At 36.9% G+C, this 21974-nt stretch overlaps 1 protein-coding gene across 2 annotated transcripts; it reads left to right on the top strand.

Annotated features, from left to right (window-relative positions):
* The first annotated feature begins 1791 nt into the window (after nt 1-1791).
* On the top strand, nt 1792-20960 carry zgc:174164 (uncharacterized protein LOC570656 homolog). 2 transcript variants are annotated; one of them, XM_047376414.1, is made up of 22 exons: nt 1792-1946; nt 2255-2364; nt 2455-2528; nt 5210-5285; nt 5371-5447; nt 7127-7319; nt 7417-7479; nt 10281-10352; nt 10489-10658; nt 10770-10860; nt 12647-12777; nt 12930-13101; nt 15887-15976; nt 16080-16275; nt 16498-16606; nt 17513-17693; nt 17805-17891; nt 17984-18089; nt 19775-19904; nt 19998-20097; nt 20294-20331; nt 20448-20960. In XM_047376414.1, the coding sequence occupies exons 1-22, from the start codon at nt 1880-1882 to the stop codon at nt 20569-20571; spliced, it is 2457 nt and encodes an 818-aa protein (XP_047232370.1). In that variant the 5' UTR covers nt 1792-1879; the 3' UTR covers nt 20572-20960. The 2 variants fall into 2 exon arrangements, with proteins under 2 accessions (XP_047232370.1, XP_047232371.1); XM_047376415.1 differs by having other exon boundaries at nt 1794-1946; nt 2258-2364.
* Nucleotides 20961-21974: the final 1014 nt, after the last annotated feature.

Genomic DNA, 21974 nt, shown 5'->3' on the forward strand with positions numbered 1-21974 from the left:
AAAGAATGAAGTGATGGTTTTGCAACTGTGTTTTAAAGTAAATGCTGAAAGCTGAAGAATGAAATGTGTAATACTGTGTAAAGTTTAAAACTGACCAGATTAGGGAAAAGAACTGTAGGATGACAAGGAGTGACGAGAGCCAGCTGCATGCTGACAGTGACGGGAGGAAGGGAGGATGTGACTACAGATCAGCATGGCTATTTTTGGCATCTCCAAGGCTGAGAAACAGCATCAGTAGGCCACAGTGACCATGACTAAAGTATTGAGCAATAATCAAGAAGCTGAGCTGAATAGGTTGCACAATAACTTAGAAGCCTAAGATTAAGTCATATTCCCTTCAAGAAACCACTCGTTGTTACCAGAACAATCTTCTCCATCAGGTGCATGGATGAGCCTCCGTCTTCAAAGCCTCTCCAAAGTCACTAGTTTCAGCATCAGGGCAAGACAGGTTGAGTTGATTGATTCATTTCTATTATTGAAATTTAAGCCGTTACTGACCCCTGCAAAAGTGTTACTAATTAAAGAAAGCATATCAAATTCTAGTTAAATCGTGGACATTCAATTATTTGAGTCACCGTATTGTTGGTTTTTCATTGGTGGTAAAAAGTCTTGTTGCCTGGTTCTAAGAGATTTTAGGAGGTTTTTATAGGTTGCCTTAGTCAAGTCTGTTAAAACAGCGCCCTTGGGGCTCGTGCCGAGCTACTAAAAATAACCAAGCCCATATACCAAGAGCCAGTTGTAAAATTAGGGAATGAGCAGCCGTGAACAAAAGTGACTGTCAAGGGTGTGGATGACTGCGATAGGCTACGCAGTCGTCCAGACCTCCAGTTGAAGAGGGGCGAGACTTTTGTATGAAGGCTGTCAGAGGCTAGGCGAGTCATTTCCCAACACCAGCTTAAATAGAACTTTCAGTAAACCTGCTTAGTAAGATTTTCAGGTTTAGGGAAGTCCGGACCCGTTAGATGGAGAGCTGGATTGAGCAATCCCTTTAGACATAGGGAAGTAGGAGGGAGGGGTTAGCTTAACGGACAACGAAAGTGTCCATTGCATATTTTATCAAAAGAAACTTGATAATACTACTAAGATTGCATGCTTTTCTACAAAGGCTGTGTCTGTGAGGTTTTTGTGTTTAAACTAGCAGCAAGAAAGGATTAGATGGTGCTCTGTAAAATGTGGAGGCTAAACACAAATTCACATTTTTTACATTTTGCATTTGTACATTTTTAAAACTATGTCTAATGAAAAAGAAAACCACACATCTCAGAAATCTTTGTAGTCAGATTCGAATAACAGGTCTTTGTTTATTCATTCATTTAGCTTGGGCAAAGAAAGATATTGGTGTAAAATTATATTATAGAGTTCAAACTTGAAAAAACACATGGTTATACACTTTTCACTAAACGGTGCCCTTAATGTTTATATAAACTGCAACGTGCAGGCTTTATAGTTCTAACAATATAATACAATGTATCATCACATTGCAACATAAATATTATATCCTACGTTATAGACATGATATTGCAAGGACGTTAAAAGGTTTTCATTAAAAATGAGAAGTATATTGTAATAATGCTATTTTATGTTATTGAAACGTAAAAAAAATGCAGTAAATTAATGATAATTGGAATTTAAAAAATATGTTCGAACACCAAACACCAAAACCAGGCTGTCTTCGGATCCGCACTCGTTTTGTCTCTGGGTGGATTTGAAATAAGTAACGAGTTGTTGTATTAACCACGCCCACCCGTGACACAGATTGTCGTGCCGGTGAGCTCACCTGACAAAGCCACGCCCACCACAGCACCTGAGCAGAAAACAGACGTGACGGGCTGGTTTTATCAGAAGCAGACTTCTTCTCTGCTTGTATTTTTCAACGATAATGTTCAGGAATCCCATCTTCATCGCATTTATCTTCTACTTCTGTATTTCTGGGATCGAAAACAAAGGTGAGGCACATTTTACTTGGTCTGAATTAAATTCTGTCGCTTTTTATTTCTTCATTTCTCTCAGACTGATCGGTTCATAGCTCTCTTTTCTTTACCTTCTCGGTTTCATTGACAATCCTGCTTCTGATAGGGTGTTTGTTTAACTTTAATCGTGTTGCTTTAATTAGGATGTACAAAATAGGATTTTTACTGCATGAAATGTTGCTTAATCAATATTGTTCTGGGCGTGTAAGTTCCTTTCTGGGTGGTATTTGCTATTCAAAGCGTTTCTTCACAGTAGTTAAGATGTGTTTGTGTTCCACCTCCAGAAGATTTCAATGGGTTTACATCAAAGCTGTCCAAGTACTCCATTGTAAAACCACAGGTGATCAACAACAAGTGGACAAGAAGCATTCATCGGACATCTCAAACAAAAGAGGTAGATATCTGAGGTTATAATTGTTTTTTTCTATGTTTTCATAAGTAAATAATGATATTTTGATATATATATATTTTTTTACACATATAGACGTATGGAGAAAAAGCATCATACACATTGAAAATCAACAACAGAGAACATATTCTTCACCTGCAAAAGAACAGGTACAAACTCATTACTGTCACTGACATTGTTGGCAATGTGGCTTCCTCTTATTAAAATATGCAAGCAAGTTTATTTGTATGGGGCATTTTAGCAATAAGACTATTTTATAATGCTTTACATGATGAAAACATAATTCAAGAAAATGCATTAAAAGTACACCGGAGCTGCATATTAAATAAAATAAAGAAAAGTTGGACTACAGACTATAATTAATGATGTTTCAGTTAATAGTTTAAGTAGAACAGTGCTCTGGAAGGTTGATATAATCAGTGCTATGCCATTCAGTGACTTATAAACTAACAGAAGTATTTTAAATTATATTCTCTGCAATACAGGAAGCCAGTGTGTATGATCATGATTGATGATTATGATTGATTATAAATATTTATAAAAAATGATAATTGAAAAATCATAATTTAGAAGAAATAAATTCTGAAAATCATTTCTTACAAACAAAGATCAGAGATACACTCTGGTGGTGAGATTATTGGGCTCAAAGCACTTAATAATTACAATTAGTGAATTATCATTAATAATTTATACTTATTAACCAAAATCACAACAACTGTCACTGTGTTATCAACTGTTTAATCGAATGGTGTGGAACACTAACCTTATCTTGACAGATAATCACTCTTACACAAGGCTAACACAAACACTATCTCTTTATCTATGTAATAATTTACTGAACCGATATTCCCTCTTACAACCAAACTATTCTTGTCCAACAACGTTCACCTGATTAAGCATGCACTATTGTACAAAAGGGGTACATTAATAATCAACTATAAGGATATGTGCTGAAGGTAGATGGAGATCAAACCAGCAGTTTATAGATTAATGAGAATAACACAGTCCGTGGGTGCGTCTCGACAGCGGCTATCAGCTGGTAGAAGGGTAGGGCCATGGAAACTCGTCTCCTTGGAAGTAAAACCTGTGTGGGTTTCACCTGTGCGTGGGTCGCGTTTTGACGGTCTTCAGTTTTTAAGCTCTTCCGGGAATGGCCAGTATGGAGGAAAAGTAAACCCGCCATCTCTATTTCTCCAGAGATGTGCCTCTGAACGTAGTCTCGTGAGCTACAGCTGGATATGGCAGTTAAAAGTTTGTTGCCTCTGGTTTTTATAAACTCTAACGATGTCAGAGCTTTGACACCTGTTGAGCTACGATGTCCGTGGCTGTGACGCATGCTGAGCTGCGTAGGACAGTCGTTTACCGGACCAAAATGGCAGTTGTGTAAGGACTTTTAAACTGGGGTGATGTGCTCTACTTTCTTAGTTTTAGTGAGGACGCAGGCAGCAGCATTCTGTATCGGCTGCAACTGTCTGACGTTTTAGGCATACCTGTGGAGACACTGTTGCAGTAATCAATTCAACTAAAGATAAACGCATGGATGCGTCTTTCAAGATAGGGCTTTGACTTTAGTCCTTTTTGATCCTGGAAATATTCTTTAGGTAATAAAAACCGGACTTAGTAATTGTGTTTATGTGCCTCTCAAGGTTCAGGTCTGAGTCCATCACTACACCTAGAATTTGGGCCTGATCAGTAGTTTCTGACTGTTGATTGTGCTGTGTGTGCTAACTGTTGATTGCTCCTCCTTTGATCCAAAAATTAGGACTTTAGTTTTGTTATTATTCAACTAAAGGAACTTATGACACATCCACGTGTTGATTTTTTTTTTTTTCCCCCAATGCATCTACCCAGTGCTTGAATGGGTTTATAGTCACCTGGTGACATTGTAATGTAGAGCTGTGTGTCATCTGCATAGTTATGGTAACTTGTTGTTTGGTATAATCTGAACTAGGGGGAACATGTAGATATTCAATTGGAGGAGCCCCAAGATGGAACCTTGGGGAACCCCACATGTGGTTTTTGTCAGCTCTGATGTAAAATGACCTGTTGACACAAAAAAGTCCCTGTACTTCAAGTAAGACTCAGACCAGTCAAGTGCTGTACCAAAAAGACCGACCCAGTTCTCCAGTCGCTCCAGTAATATACCACTGTTAACAGTGCTGAATGCTACATTATAAGGTCCAATAATGATAGGATACATCATCAAACATTTAAGGTATTTTAGTAACCCTGTTCAGAAAGTGAAACTCAAATCCAATTGAACACACATAGTGATTTATTTTAAGTTTTTATTTATAGTGTTTTGAAGATTATGGCTTACACCTAATAAAAACTCAAAACTTAGTTTTTTGGAAAAAAATATTTTATAAGACCAATAAAAGGTGATTTAAAAATACGAAAAAAATGTTGGGCTGCTGACTATCATGTCCATATGTAAAGTATTTGTACTCAGTACTTGGTCGTGGCTCCCTTTTTTTGACTTACTGCATCAATGTGGCGTATCATGGAGGCTGATGGCTCTGCTGAGTTGTTAAGGAAGCTCAGGTTGCTTTAATTGCTTTGCTCCACAGTCCTCTTAATGCTGCGGTTGCCTCTGTTGCTTGTGTACCATGGGGAGTTTTTTTCTTTCACTCAACGTTCCATAAATATATAAGGATGCAACACACTTTTAACTGTGCTGACATTTCTGTATCAAAACCCTGCATGTTTCACTTTTTAAATTGAAGTACTGAATTAAATAAACTTTTGGATGACATTCCAATTTATCAAAATTCACTTGTTAGTTTATGCATCATCTGATAAATCTTCTGTCTTTTTCTGTTCTATTTAGAGACTTTTTACACCCGAATTTTGTCCAGTATTCACGGGATGCCAGTGGTAACTACAATGCCTCATATCCAAAACATGTGAGTTTTCTAATTGCTTCTTTACCTCTGTAAAGACTGCTTTGAGGTTCAGCCATTAAACTTGTTTTTGCTTTGCTGTTTTCAGGTGCACTGCTACTACCATGGAAGTGTGGAGGGATATGAAAATTCAATGGTTGCACTCAGCACATGCTCTGGCCTCAGGTTTCTGGCTATGCTTGGATCAATTCCATACATTTATATTCATATTATTGAAAAGTTCATTTATTTCACTAACTGAAACACATTATATTGATTATTTGCACAAAGACTGATGTTTTCAAGCCTTTATTTCTGTGATGATCTTCTTCCTACAGCTAATAAAAACACGACATAAGATTTGAATACTACATCAAAGCAATATAAAACACTTTTAAAACAGAATTGTGGGCTTGATGAAAAATAGGTTGTTTTCAAAAGTTACTTTTAATCTGTCGAATGAGCCTCATCAGAACATATCGTCTAATCTATTGGATATGACTGTAGACTATTAGATGATGATTCTCTCGTGTCCAGTGTCAGGTCTGGAATGTTATGTGAGAGACCAAAACAATAATGCATAATTGTGAAGTGGAAGACAAATGCATGATTGATTGAATACTTTTTTTTTTCTTTTACAAATGAAAATTTGAGAAGTGGGCTTTTGTATTCAGTTCATCTGAGACAATTTCAGTTGGATTTAGGTCTAGACTTTGACTGGACCATTCTAACACATGAATGTGCTTTGATCCAAACCCTCCCACTGTAGCTCTGGCTGCGTTTTTAGGGTTGTTGTTTTGCTGGAAGTTAGACCTCCAGTTATTTGTCACCTCTCCTAGGTTTCCTTTCAGTATTGCCATGTATTTAGTCCCAACATTTGTGACGGGCTTCCCTGTTTCTGCTGAAGAGAAGCATCTCCGTGGCATGATGCTGGCAACCTAATAATAAAAAAAACTTATTTCATTCAACAAAAATGAATTTTTTATTTTTTATTTTGGAAAGGAAATGAGATCTGTATCTCTCAAAAGATAATATAAACATTTTGTGAAATATTTAAATATTTATTTCACATTCAAAGTTATTTTTACCTATCCCTGTAATTGTATTAAAACAATAAGGAGCCTTTCTTTAATCGCTGACCAGCTTTTTGCAGTTTTCCACTGGTATTTTGACAATTTATCTTCGTTGATGAGTTTTTGAGGTTTGAAGTTCTCTTTGCAATCACCCAAATCATTCACACCCTCCAAAGATTATCTGTCAGATCCAATTTGGTACTCTGGGCAACTCCAGAAGGTTATTACTACTTTAAGTCAGAAGAAGCATGTTGGTCAAATTTAAAAAATATTTAAATCTAAATTTACATGAGCTACGATTAATTGTTAGGTTAACAGTATGGATTTACAAAAGTCATTGAAATTTCATGGAATCGCAAAGTGAGGAATATCGCTATCATAAAGGACTGCCTAGAAGCAGCACTTAATAGTAGTATTTATTTATTTTTGTTTGTCTTTTTCCAAGTGTCATGCATTCACAATAATTGTGGCAAAAATATATTTGTACAGTTTGATCTCTCACTGCCCTTGATGTCCACACTTGATTTTTGTAGCTGATAAAGTTCACTGAGGGTGATGTGGATGCTGTTAGGATGAATGAGAAAAAAGTATTAGGAAAATGTGGGTTAACAGCAATCAGTATTGTCTTTGCATTAATTATCAACATTGCAATTGCCTGTTTTTGTAATATTCTGCATCCCTATTCAGCAGTTGATCTAAAACATGCCACTTTCATATAATTGTTGAGCCTTGCACTTCCATGTAACCAATTTAAAACATTCATGTATCCTGCTGAACTGTACTTCTCTGCAGGGGTGTGATCCTCCTTGAAAATGAAACATTTGGCCTTGAGCCTGTTCCACAGTCCACCACAAATGAGCATGTTCTCTACCTCCTGAAGGACTCTCATTCCGAGCCAGTCTCCTGCGGGGTCATTGGTGAGGCAGCATCAGCACCTAGCTATGAACCCTTTGAGCCTGCCCAGTCCATGACTTCTCTCCTAAGGGTCAGGCTCCTCTGTGTCTATTTCTGGTGGAAAATTGTTTAAAATTGATGGCTTTCTGTCTAAATCCATCTCTTTTTACTCATTTTTGTTTCAACAGAAGAAACGCAGATTACCTCAAACCAGTTATGTAGAGTTGGTGCTGGTTGTCGATAACCTCAGGGTGAGTATCCATGAATTTTCTTGATGAGTAAAGTGTATCCTGGCTTATGATGGATTTTGGAAGAAATTAATTTTCTTACTAAGCAGTTATCCTATCCTAAAGCTATCCTAAATTTGATTTTATATCCATTTAATAATCTAAAGGCATCATAAAGTAAAATTCTGAACCTAGCAAAAGTATCTATTCTGCTGGAACGTCTTTTACATTACTGCTACAAACTTGAGTTGGTTTTAATTGAGATTTTATGCAGTAGATGGAATAAGTGCAAAGCTGAAGGAAAGCAATATATGGTTTGCAAATTTGTGAGTGAATAGTGTGATGTGCATCCCCTTTTATTCTAAAGCCCCTAAATAAAACTACCATCAGATGTCACCCAATTAAAGCATAAATACGGCTGAGGATTGTTGGGGAACATTCGTGAACAATCGGCATCATGAAGTCAAAGTGCGAAGTTTTCATAAGTGTTAAGCAAAGCATTGAACAGTTCACTGACCACTGTTTAATCATAAAAATAAGCTAAGACAAGTTTACTTGTATAGCACCTCTCATGGGGTAATTCAAAGTGCTCTACAGGAAAATAAAGAAACTAAGATAAAATACATTTTAAAAACAAAGAACAAATAAAAACAACAAAATACCCATTAAGAATAGAAATTTTAAAATGTCAAATTTAAGCAAATGAAAAGACAAAGTATAATTAAAATTTACTTAAGAAATCTTTAACCTTTTTAGGAAAATTACAATAATATGTACTGTTTCAGCCCTAACTTAAAACCAATGTGGTGATTTAAGGACTGGTGGGACATAACACATTTTCCTGGTGTTGGCCAGGTAAACAAAGACCTGTACAGACACAAATAATATATTCTAACCTTCTGAAAATAAAAAAAACCTTATTTTTCTTTATCGTGTTTCTGTTGGAAACTGTTTAAGGTGGTAGTATGCTGACTCAGAAATAGACCTTGTGTGGTTGTTATAACACGCATCTAAGTACATAATAACATCTTGGGTTTTTTGCATGGTCTGTACTCTAAATAAGTTCTGATTTCTATTCTTGCAAAAGCAGTTACTTTTCAACATTAAACTGGAGGTGAATCTGGCCGTTCTGAGCTACGGGGATGATGTAGATGTTAAATAAAAGTGGTCCGACCATGGACCCTTGAACAGCACAGCTGAGGAAATAAAAAAAACAAAACAGATCAAGGCATTTGTGGATTTCATGTAATGAATGTAAGTTTGTATCAGATATACACAATTCGGAGGATTAAAATTATAGTCCTAAGGCTTCTAAAGGCTCAGCAGACATAACCGAGCTACCAGAGTTACAACCAGACAGTGTTCTGAAATGCCATTACAGAACTGGTTGGATAAGAGTTCAGGAGGAAAAGGTAGTGAAGGATTAGTCATCATGTGAACACTACTGAATAAGGTCTGGGCATTATTTGGGTTTTTATTGAGCATTTCAGAAAGATGACTGCCTCATTTCTGTTTATTAATTCCAGATTATGTTTGAAGATCCTCTCTTTATAAATTTAATAAACCTAAAAGTCTCCACCTGCGCATTGCTCCAAGGTGACTTTTCACTTCTAGAGAGAACTTTGGTCTTTATTTATTTCCTCCATTGGTTATAACATTGAAGCTAAAAAAAGTATGGGACAACTGTAAATCTATGCAGTCATGGACATGGTAGACAAGGAGAGCATTAATCAGAAAAGCAGCTAAGAGGGCCCTGGTAACTCTGGAGGACTTGCAGAGATTCACAGCTGAGGTTGGAAAAATCTGTTGACAGGACAACATAAATAGTTATGACCTTCTCAAAAATGATCTTTATGAGTATAAAGAGTCCCGAGAATGAAGTCATTGTTAAAATAAAGCTATAAGGAAAACTGACATTGTACATAATGCCAAATACACCAATTAAAATGATGTTGCTTGGTGGTGGCAACATCATACTGTGGGGATACTTTTCTTTAGCAGGGACAGGAAGGCTGACCAGATTTGATGGGAAGAAGGACGGAGCAAAAATACTGGGTAATCCTGAAAGAAAATCTGTTAGAGGCTGCGAAAGACTTGAGGCTGGGGGGTTCAACTTCCCTCATGACAACAACCCTCAACATACAGCCAGAGTTACAATGGCAGGGTTTAGATTCAAGCATATTTCTTGTCTTAGATCGCCTTGTCAAAATTACGGCCTATATCCAATTGAGAAAATGTGGCAGAACTAAAAAATTGATGTTCACAGACACTCTACATGCATTAAGCTTGAGCAATATTGCAAAGAAGATTGGACAAATTTCTCTAGATGTGTAAAGCTGGTTGAGACATTTGCTAAAAGAGTTGCAAAACACCAATGCACACCACACCAATCGGATTTCAATTCCTAAAAAATGCACAAAACTCTACTGTATTTTTCCACTCTTGGTTATTAGCCTTGATAGATGGTCAATAACCAAGAGTGGAAAAATAAAATCCGACTAAAATACATGGATGTTTTATTTACTAAAATGATGCATTATTAATCACACTAAAATATTCAAGTGATATAAATAGCTTTATTAGACATTAGGTTGTGTTTAGGTTGTTCTGGGAGGCAAAAAAATTAATTTCAATGGAAAAAATAGATATCCTCCGGATACTATTTGTTATAAGTTTGTTTATAAGTATATAGTTTTTTTTTTTACTCTGGGGTAAATATTTAAATTATATTATTCAATCTTATTTTAAAAGGCTAAAACAAATGATTATGAACATAAACATTATTGTTAATAATATGATTCATTTTGTGTTATACGTTTTAACAGTATATTTACAAGAAAAGAAATGATACAGCTGTCCGAGAGGAGATGGTGCAAATGGCGAATCTACTGGATGGGGTGAGAAATACAATTTTTTATTCAATTGTTTTTGCACAAGCTCTGGTATCATTACAATCTAAACTATAGGAATAGGTTTAATTATATAGATATTCACTAATGCTGTACTGAACAAAATCTCCTTTGTATTTTTTAGTACTACAAGCCGCTGAATATCCGCGTTGTGCTTGTAGGGCTGGAAGTTTTTAAGGAAAGCAATCCTTTCAGTGTGGATGGCTCCGCTGGAGACGTGCTGGGAGCGTTTGTTAATTGGAGGAAGAGTACTCTATTACCAAAAATCAGGCATGACATTGGTCAGCTCATTGTGTGAGTGGTGTTTGCTTTATATCTGGCAGAACAAAGCATTAACTTAGATTGTTGTCTGTGTTTTAAGTTAGAAAAGATTTTAATTGCCTTTTATTTCCATTTGACTGTCAGTGGTCAACCGAAGGCATACGGGGGCGGTGTTCTGGGAATGGCTTTTGTTGGAACCGTCTGCTCCGTTGCAACCTCCGGAGGAATTAACGTGGTACGTCCTGTTTTAATCTCGAACACCTGCTGACACAGTGGTGCTTTGACACTATGAGCTTTTACAGGGAAATATGATAGTGTATGCTTTATTCATGGGAGGCTCTATGGTTGCTGCTCAGTCACAGGCTCTAAAAAAAAAAACACACCAGTGAAACGGGTCCGACTGGAATGCTGCCTTACTAGACACCATGACAAGGCTTCTTTCTTTGGGTTTTCACATTCTTTAGATGCTTTTGGCACATTGCCTTCTTACAAATGACTGTCTGTTTGTATCTGTTACAAAAAGTAAGTACAATATTGTTGTGTTTAAAGCGTTGAGGTCAAAATGCGGATCTTTAAAACTAAGTAATTTAAAAACTAAGTACACCCAACTACACCTTTAGTTCTTTGGTTTACTAAGGAGCTCTTGATGGATTTAAATATTTTTGGTTACATTATGCAAAACAAGCCCAAATCATTCACCCTTCACCGCCATGCTGGACCATTACAATGCTGTTTATATTAGGTTGGACTGTGTATAATGCCATATAAATAGACCTTTGATTAAATATTTTTTGAGAAAAGATTTCAGACATTTCAAAATTTCTTTTATTTACAAGTTTGGAAACCTAAGCTGAGCGGCCATGTTTATATTAAGAGAAAGTGTAAGTAGCCTCATTATAGGAAAACAGTTTTTTGTTGCATTTTAATTTGAGTGAAATAGTTTGGTGGGGAAACATCTTAAAACCGTAGGCTTCACACTTAGTGGCATCCATTAACCTTTCTTATACGATGTATTAAAAATAAAGCTTTGTTTTTTTTATTCATACCTTTTTGTTCAAGCCCATCACATTGAACTATTAATTGGTAATCTATGAGAGCCTGATTCCTTGGGGCATAAATCTGACTGGACACCTGTTTTTTAACCTTCAAAATCGGAAAAAGAAGAAGTCATGTAATTCATAATTTGCAGATGCATGTTGACCTTCATAAATCAGGAAATGGCTACAAGAAAATATTTTCTTACCGGAAAAACTGGTGATGAGGACCCACATTTATTTTGTTACCAGGCACAGTGAGAATGATGGGAAGGGAGGTGGAAAACCAGTCAAAGCACAGCATTTCTGATTTGCAGCAAAGAGCAGTCTTGTGGTCACCAAATGTCAATAGCATTATTTTATTTTAGGGCCTTTTTACATCTTTACAAAGGGAGACCACAGTTAAAGACGATGCTGTACTTGCTGTTTATTTTCAATCTGTGCTGTCATGAAATTTAAACTGAAAAACCTAGTGCACACAGCTTTAACTTTAGCTCTTTTTTTATAAAAATTATTAAGTGTTTATTTTTAATCTTTTAAATGTAATAATTTGTATTGTATTTAAGAGTTCTCTGGACAATGGATAATAAAGTTGTTGGATGTTGTCTGTGAATGCTCTCCACCTGTGAATATTTCTCATAGAAAAAAGGAAGACAAAATAAAATTGCGACATGGCAGAATGATGTACAGTGGTAAATTTGATTTGTAGCATCTGGCTGCTTTTCTGAGTTCCTAAACAATCAGTGAAAATGGATTTGGTATTTTACTCTGAGTACTGTTGGACAAATAATGTCATTTGATATTCTTTTAAATCATATTTAGCCAGTTTCAAGAACTAGGTAAGAACTAGATGATTTTATTTTATTGCATAATTCAAAATCCTTCAATTATAAAACTGTTTTTCAATATGTTTCAAAACAGATAATTATTTCAACCTGTGCAGAAGGTTCTTACTTAAATACTGGCCTTTTTGTTTTATATATACAGTTCAGCGAGAACAACTTGAATTTTGTCTCTACTGTCGTGGCCCATGAGATGGGCCATAACCTGGGCATGAATCACGACTATAGTGGCTGTAGCTGTGATAGAAACAGCTGCATTATGTCAGGGGGTGCCAGGTAAAATATTATACTACACTATATCCAGTATTTGTTTATGTCTGTAAAAATAACGTAAAAAACCTTTGACAGAATACAAAAACTACAGATATACTGCAGATTCTTTTTTTAAAGAAGAAATAATCCATTTATGTAATCTGGTTACTTTGTAGTGGTTCCCCCCAGTTCAGCGACTGCAGTGCGCGGGACTTTGAGGCACTGATTCTTCGTGGAGGAGGCGTGTGTCTTAGAAATCCACCCCCGGCATCAAATGTGATTGGCAGCGCTGAATGTGGCAACGGACGCCTGGACCAAGGAGAGGAGTGTGACTGTGGCTCACCAAAGGTAAAGAAGTAAAAAAATTTGTATGTAGTACTTTGTATAGTACTTTTTTGTTTGATCTTGGACGTTGCTAACTACACATAAGCTTTAATGGAGAGTAACCGATATAGGTGCATGGTTCGCCAGATACTTACAAAAAAGTGTATAGATGTGTATAGTGTAGACATTTTATGGACAATAATTCACATATCAAAGTCTGTCACTGAATTAAATGAAATTTATTAAACAGTATTTTAGGGGTTAGGGTTAGGCCCCCTTAACATCAGACTAACCACACCACAGTGTTCATAACCAGCCACAACATGGACAGTATTTCCAGGTTCTTATAGACATCCTCTGGGTCACAAACAGTTCCCAAACGGTTTGAGCATGCTAAAAACATTTATACTGTATGTACAGGTCCTTCTCAAAAAATTAGCATATTGTGATAAAGTTCATTATTTTCCATAATGTAATGATTAAAATTTAACATTCATATATTTTAGATTCATTGCACACTAACTGAAATATTTCAGGTCTTTTATTGTCTTAATACAGATGATTTTGGCATACAGCTCATGAAAACCCAAAATTCCTATCTCACAAAATTAGCATATCATTAAAAGGGTCTCTAAACGAGCTATGAACCTAATCATCTGAATCAACAAGTTAACTCTAAACACCTGCAAAAGATTCCTGAGGCCTTTAAAACTCCCAGCCTGGTTCATCACTCAAAACCCCAATCATGGGTAAGACTGCTGACCTGACTGCTGTCCAGAAGGCCACTATTGACACCCTCAAGCAAGAGGGTAAGACACAGAAAGAAATTTCTGAATGAATAGGCTGTTCCCAGAGTGCTGTATCAAGGCACCTCAGTGGGAAGTCTGTGGGAAGGAAAAAGTGTGGCAGAAAACGCTGCACAACGAGAAGAGGTGACCGGACCCTGAGGAAGATTGTGGAGAAGGGCCGATTCCAGACCTTGGGGGACCTGCGGAAGCAGTGGACTGAGTCTGGAGTAGAAACATCCAGAGCCACCGTGCACAGGCGTGTGCAGGAAATGGGCTACAGGTGCCGCATTCCCCAGACCTGGGCTACAGAGAAGCAGCACTGGACTGTTGCTCAGTGGTCCAAAGTACTTTTTTCGGATGAAAGCAAATTCTGCATGTCATTCGGAAATCAAGGTGCCAGAGCCTGGAGGAAGACTGGAGAGAAGGAAATGCCAAAATGCCAGAAGTCCAGTGTCAAGTACCCACAGTCAGTGATGGTCTGGGTGCCGTGTCAGCTGCTGGTGTTGGTCCACTGTGTTTTATCAAGGGCAGGGTCAATGCAGCTAGCTATCAGGAGATTTTGGAGCACTTCATGCTTCCATCTGCTGAAAAGCTTTATGGAGATGAAGATTTCATTTTTCAGCACGACCTGGCACCTGCTCACAGTGCCAAAACCACTGGTAAATGGTTTACTGACCATGGTATCACTGTGCTCAATTGGCCTGCCAACTCTCCTGACCTGAACCCCATAGAGAATCTGTGGGATATTGTGAAGAGAACGTTGAGAGACTCAAGACCCAACACTCTGGATGAGCTAAAGGCCGCTATCGAAGCATCCTGGGCCTCCATAAGACCTCAGCAGTGCCACAGGCTAATTTCGTCCATGCCACGCCACATTGAAGCAGTCATTTCTGCAAAAGGATTCCCAACCAAGTATTGAGTGCATAACTGTACATGATTATTTGAAGGTTGACGTTTTTTGTATTAAAAACACTTTTCTTTTATTGGTCGGATGAAATATGCTAATTTTGTGAGATAGGAATTTTGGGTTTTCATGAGCTGTATGCCAAAATCATCCGTATTAAGACAATAAAAGACCTGAAATATTTCAGTTAGTGTGCAATGAATCTAAAATATATGAATATTAAATTTTCATCATAATATTATGGAAAATAATGAACTTTATCACAATATGCTAATATTTTGAGAAGGACCAGTAAGTGGTTAGATATTTTGTTGTCTGAAGTCCAGTGTGTTGTCTAGGTGGACAATGAGATATTTATACTTCTCTACCACCTCACTTCTTCTCCCATGATAGGGAAGAGGACGTGTTTGACCTATTCCTGTTTCTCCTGATATGTACAATCATTTCTTGTTGTGTTTGCATTCAAGTTAAGATGATCCACACCATGCCTCTGTACTTCTTGGTCATCTCAGACACACTGCAGAGTTATGAGTATTTTTGTAGACCACAGGACTCTGACTTGTTCTGGAAGTCTGAGGTTTACAGAGTGAAAAGGTATGGTGAGAGTACAGTCCCCTGTGGCGATCCTGTGCTGCAAACTTCCTGGTCAAACACACAACCTTTTAGCCTCAAAAACTCTGGTCTGTTTGTCAGAAAATCATTGCTCAAGGTGATTGAGGCATTCACCTGTGCCTTCTGGAGTATCTGACAGTGTAAACCTGGCTGAAGTGTGTTAAATCAACATCTTCCTGTATATACTTTATTGCTTTCTCTAATCTTGACTTTGAGTTGCTTTTCTACTCTCCCCAATAATTCCCAGTGTCAGTCTTTAGGTTCTTTTGTCATTAGACGCACAACTTGTTTGTCTCTGAGGACATACCTGACATGTTTCGATGAAGACTTCCGTCTTCATCAGAGGTGTCACTAGGTGAGGGAGCCTTCCAGCTTTCATACACCTAAAAACGACATCCTCCAGCGATTAGCCAGCAGCAAGGGGTGGTGTCAGCAACACCACCCCCAACAAAATATTGTTGTAGAAGTAAATTCAGTTTCATTTTGCTTCTTTTATTTTATACAGGAATGTAAGAACGTGTGCTGTGATGCTGCCACCTGTAAGCTGACACGTGGTTCCTCTTGTGCTCACGGATATTGCTGTGACAAATGTCAGGTCTGCAAACTGTTTCAATTCACATAGAACTTTATCACTTAGGTCCGCACTATAGTAGTATAGCAGTGCTTAATTTAACTTTCGTGTCTCTGGTGCACACTAGATCCAAGTGTCTGGAACTGAGTGCAGAAAGTCTTCCGACGTCTGTGATCTTACTGAGTATTGTGATGGCAAAAGTTCCTTTTGTCCCCAAGACTTTTATATCATGGATGGACTGCCCTGCAAAAACAATTCTGCCTATTGCTATGAAGGACGCTGCCAGACGTATGACTACCAGTGTTTAAACCTGTTTGGATCAGGTACATTGTGTAGTAATTTTTGGAGAAATGTATTTGGTTTAGGTCATTACTTGTACTGAATCACTTCTCAGTTTTTTTTTCCTTTTAATACATTCAATCTGTTTTAAATAAAACTATGAATAACATCTAGATATGCAACTGCAAGAACTCATGCAGATCACTTGTTAAATAACTTAACCTCTTCTGTTGTCAGTAATATTTGATCATTTCCTATTTCAACAGGTGCAAAGAAGGCAGAAGATATTTGCTTTCAATATGAAAATACGAAGGGAAACGTATTTGGGAACTGTGGGATCACCAGCAGTGGAAATTACATCAAATGTACTGTGGCGTAAGTGCTTTAAGTTTCAGGTGCAGATCATTAAATTAGAATATTATCCAAACAAAAAAATGATCTATTTTAGTAACACAGTTAAAAATCTGAAATATAAAACTCTGATTATTATGGCATTCACCAGATTAGAATGTCCAAGTTCTGCACAGTATATGGACTACCTACTTGGTTGGGGCTCATTTAGCATGATTTACTGCATCAGTGCGGCGTGTCATGAAGGCGATCAGCCTGAGGTATTCAGGAAGACCAGATTGCTTTAGTATCAGCTTTAAGCTCGTCTGTATTGTTTGGCCTGGTATCTTCTTAACAATACTGCATAGATTCCTTTTAGGCCATTTTGTTGACCAATACAGCACAGCAATACCAAAGGTACTTGTACTTTTGGCAGTGTGAACAGATGCAAAGTCCTGCCGGGAAAATTAAATCGGCATCGGCATTAAGCTTGTCAGCAGAAGCAAGCATGAAGTCCTTTCAGATTTCCTGATGAATGCCTTTGGATTCGATGGACTCACTTTGGACTTGATAAAACATTATGGACCTACACTAGCAGATAACGGACTCACTGAAGAAACTTAATATTAGACCTTTAGCCGCTTGGATTCTGTGCCTCTCCATTCTTCTCCAGTCTCTGGGACCTTGATTTCTAAATGAAATGCAAACATTATTTTCATCGGACAAGATGACCTTGGATCACTGAGTGACAGTCCAGTTCTTTTTCTCCTTAGCCCAGGTGTAGGGGTGGTTTGACATATGAACTGTGAAAGTCCATGTTCTGGATACTTCTGAGTGTTGTGGCTCTTGAACCACCAATTCCAGCAATAAATAGTATAAACTAATAGATATAAAGAGGTATCTGGTTAAACCTTAACCATTATTTAACTTTTGGTACTCTTTCTTTTTCAGGAATGCCAAGTGTGGAAAGGTGCAGTGCACTGATGTAAATTTGGATATCCACCCTGTCGGTGCCCAAATCAGTATCCAGGTAGTTGAAGGATCCCGATGTTTTAATGCAGATTTCAACCTTGGATCCGATGTGCTTGATCCAGCTTATGTTAAGCCTGGCAGTCCGTGTGACACAGGAAAGGTGAACCTTTAACCAATTTTGGAAAATATGTTTTGTGGGGGCAAGGAAAGTACACTTGAAAATGAAATGGGCAATGATGTTTGACTGGATATTTTTGGGACTCTGTTTCAGACCTGTGTAGATTTCCATTGTGTGAACGCATCAGTTCTGCTGCCAAAATTGGACTGTGATGCTCAGACCACCTGCAATGGACAAGGAGTAAAACAAGCCTTTTATTTTGTTTTTTATGCACTCATTTATTAAACAATATTTGAAAGCCAGATTCTTTATTGGCTGTTTTCTTTTTACAGGTGTGTAATGATAAGGGACACTGCCACTGTGACAATGGTTGGGCTCCGCCCAACTGCAACACACCTGGGCGAGGTGGCAGCATTGACAGCGGTCCTGCTATGATAGGTACATTGAAATATGTTGGACTTTTTCCAAGTTAATTTCCACAGAATGTTGAAATGTGCTGTAGAATCGATCTAAGCTCACATCTATACAGTTTCAGTGTGAACTTATTCGGCCATGATTGTCATATTAGATTTGGCCTTTTAATAATTGATTGGAAATGGATGGTTTTTCCAGCGTTGCCTGATCAACCAATATTTTTTTAATATAGTCTAAAGAAAGAGTGTAGTTTAATTTGTTTGAATTGGTGAATTGACCCTTCACCAATTTGCAGAGAAATCAAACACTTGTGTAGCCATCAATAAACTTTTGATATTCCTGTTGGTTGTTTCACTGCTTATCTTGCCAGTACTGGTAGAGTTGATTAAAATTGGTTGGTTTCTCTGCACTAATCCAGCTTTTACGCATAGTCCACAAATGTTTGCTTGGGAGGACATCCGGGCTTTGGGAAGGTCATTAGATAAGGTCAATGTAACCCTGCTTTATCCTTTCCTAAATCAATGTAGAAGTGTGTTAGTCATGATTGTCCTGCAAAAACACTCAACTGTATGAGACTTTGAATGGGATAGCTATTTATTTAAGGTTAATTTGGACATTTTTGTCCTCCTTTCTTCTCTATCACTGTCAGAAAAACATCACCGCTTGATGCTACTACAACTATTTGAGAGTTTGACCATAAAACGTCACTCTTAAAGACATTTGGCATGTCCAAGTGGGGAGTTATACATTTCTGTTGAACTTGAACTTCATGATTTTTCTTTTTTGTTTTGCTTCTTTTTTTTTTTGGTCAGCATGTTTCCGGTCCATTGTGGACACTGATGTTCCAGAAATTCCTGTTTTATAGCAGATGTAAGATCTTTGTGGTTTTTAGGTTGTCCCTGTACATCCTAACCAGTTTCCTTTCACATAGTTTTGGGCTGATTGTTGAAACTTGGACACAGTTAGTTCTTTCATCAGTTGGATAATCCCAAAAAAAACTTTAAGTAAACAGAACAATAATACGTTTATCCTTAATAATATTGAGAATTTATGCTTTATATCTAGTCCTGGGTCTGTAGCAGGAACCAAACCAAGTTAAATAAACTCTAGCAATACTGCCAGGAAGTGTGGTCACATATGTAGCCAGAAATATTCCTGAAGTTGGCTAATGGCGACAAAAAGGCGTGGTCATCCAGGTGCATTATAAAAAGGGACTTTTAACCAAATATTATTAGAGGGATTTGTGTATATTTGCATTATTGGCTCAAATATACACAAATCCCTTCTGTGTGGAATCAAGAAAATACTTAATACATTCAAACTTGTGTACTTGGTTCTTTAAAAAAATCATTGCCGTTAGTTTTTGGATGTTTATAACGGCCTGAAAGTAGAACAGTTGATATTTATCATTAAAGGCCCACAATAATATGACAGCTATTCCCCAAAATGAGTGTATGACACGTCTAAACAGAACTGTAAGTAGTGTTTAGTAGATGTTGATGGCAATTATAGGGTTCAGTAAATGCATATTTGTTTCTCATTGCATTCCTTGATTTAGCATCACTAAGCAAATTTATGATCACATCAAAACTATTTTGTCCTGTTAGAAACTGCTTAAAAACGTGAAAAAGTAGTTATATCTTTAGAAATAATTATTTAAATTATAAACCACTACTTTTGTTTTTTACATGTGAACCTTTCTGGCTCAGATTACTCCCTCAGGAACGGACTATTGATCTTCTTCCTGTTGATTGTCCCTCTTCTCATCGCTTTGATTCTGGTGCTGCTCTACATTTTCAAAAGGGATTCCCTAGACGTCTGTTTGAAACGAAGACAAAAGTAAAATAAAAAATGTCAAACTTACAAAACACATGCACATGGTATCTTAAAAGTTTTATGTTTTGAGAAAATCTTTTCTTTTTTTATTTAAAGGCCACGCAACACAGGAAATAGAAATGCAAATGCACCAGCGAACGACAGTGTTCAAACAAACGTGACAAGTCAGCCTCCAGGACAAGTTCCGCCTGCAAGGGTAAATCTTGGTTTCCAAGCAGTCATAGCAACATGTGAAAGCTGTTTTCGTTAAAAAGGCATTTGTCAGAAATGAAACATAAACCTGCTTAGTCAGATATTAGATATCCATGAAACAATAGATGGCAATTCAATTCTTCTGATTTATTTTTTCTTGCACTTTTTTTGTTTATTTGTTTTTCCCTCTTTAACTCCAGCCTCCAGGTCCGTCAGTGGTCTCTGCTCCAATTTCAGGGTAGGTATTTTATTTTTCCTATATCTAAGATAGACCAGGTCATTAAAGACCCATAGTCATCAAAGCCTTTATTATACAACCTACAGCATTAACTGAACCCAAATATATCCTGTCAGTTTTAGGTATGGAGAAGTGGATTACTGGAACCTAGAGACAAATGTCATTCCTCCTCGACCTCAACCTCCCGTTCAGGGTCCAGGAGTGCCAAGAGCGATCCCTGTGAGAGACATCCCAAATTGATGCTTGTTTTATGTTGCAATGGCATTAGTGTATGAGTGTTTCATAAGAGACTGTTTTAAACCACTGTGACAATTAGACACTCACTGTAATATGTAAGCACCTTAAAACTGTCTGTAGTATTTGTGGTGTTGGATACAATGGGCAAATATCTGATAATGTGGGCTTTGTCTGGTCTTTACTTATCACTCTTTAGTATTTCAGCCATATGAACTCTTTAAAACAAACAAAAAAAAAACAATATTTTATATTTTAGTGATAATGTTTTCCAGAATATTTTTAAAAAGTTGTTTGGCTTAAGTGTTGATATTGTCATACTGTCCTGAAAATTGTAATAAAAGTATAATGTGGGTTTGAATGCCGTTGGCAAAAATAAAATATAATTATTTTGAGATTGATTCTATATGAAGGAAAGATGTTTACTAGTTCTCATCCTTATGGGCTTTTTAATCAGATTTGAGTTTTTTTTTTTTTTTCCTGTTCACTTGTTTGACATTTGTATAGGTGTCTGTGTGTGTTTGGTTTTGTTACATGATGAGGCTTCTTTTCTGAAAATACATTATGTTGTGAGGACCAAAACCTGGTCCCCATGGGGGGAAATGCTGTTGTTGGGTTAGGGGGTAGGTTTAGGACTTAATTAAGTGAATTAAGTTTATTAATATAGGTTATACATATATATGCATATATGTGGATCTATATGTGTGTTTGTGTATATATATATATATATATATATATATATGTTTGCATATTTCCTAAGGTTCTTTTTTTTTTTTATAAATACAGGTGCAAGATATGCAATTCATTTATCTCAGCTGAAACTCCTATTATATATATATATATATATATATATATATATATATATATTATATATATATTATATATATAAAATCATTGTACATTAGTAATCTATTACTCTAGGTGTGTAATGATCATATATATTATTGTATGTACAGTAATATAAAAATTTTTAAAGATTTTTGGCTTGCATTCAGTAAAAAAAACAGAATTCATTTCTCTCTTATTGTTTATATACTCAGTACTAATCAGGACCTCATGTGCATGAATCATGGCATGTTAAGCAGGCTATCTACATTCATAATTGGTAAGGCTGAGCAGCCTGTCTACCTTTAGGCAGCTGGGCTAGTTGTGCTGTCAGCTCAAGTTCAAACTCAATTTCACAAAATGTTTTTTTTGTTTTGCAAAATCTAAAACAAAATGTGTCTGACCGCAAAAGGCAAGCCTTATTCAGTTGGAGCAGTCCAGATGGCAAACATAAAGCATAAGAACAAGCTGGAGGCTGTTACATAAAGTATAAAATAAACTCTGTTGATGATTTTAATGTTTCTGGTCCAAAAGCTAGGCTTTCTTTCTTCCTTCATATTGTTCACAAGCAGGGACAGCAGCTT

This window comes from Girardinichthys multiradiatus, chromosome 10 (genome assembly GCF_021462225.1).
Source record: "Girardinichthys multiradiatus isolate DD_20200921_A chromosome 10, DD_fGirMul_XY1, whole genome shotgun sequence".
NCBI classification, from domain to species: Eukaryota; Metazoa; Chordata; class Actinopteri; order Cyprinodontiformes; family Goodeidae; genus Girardinichthys; species Girardinichthys multiradiatus.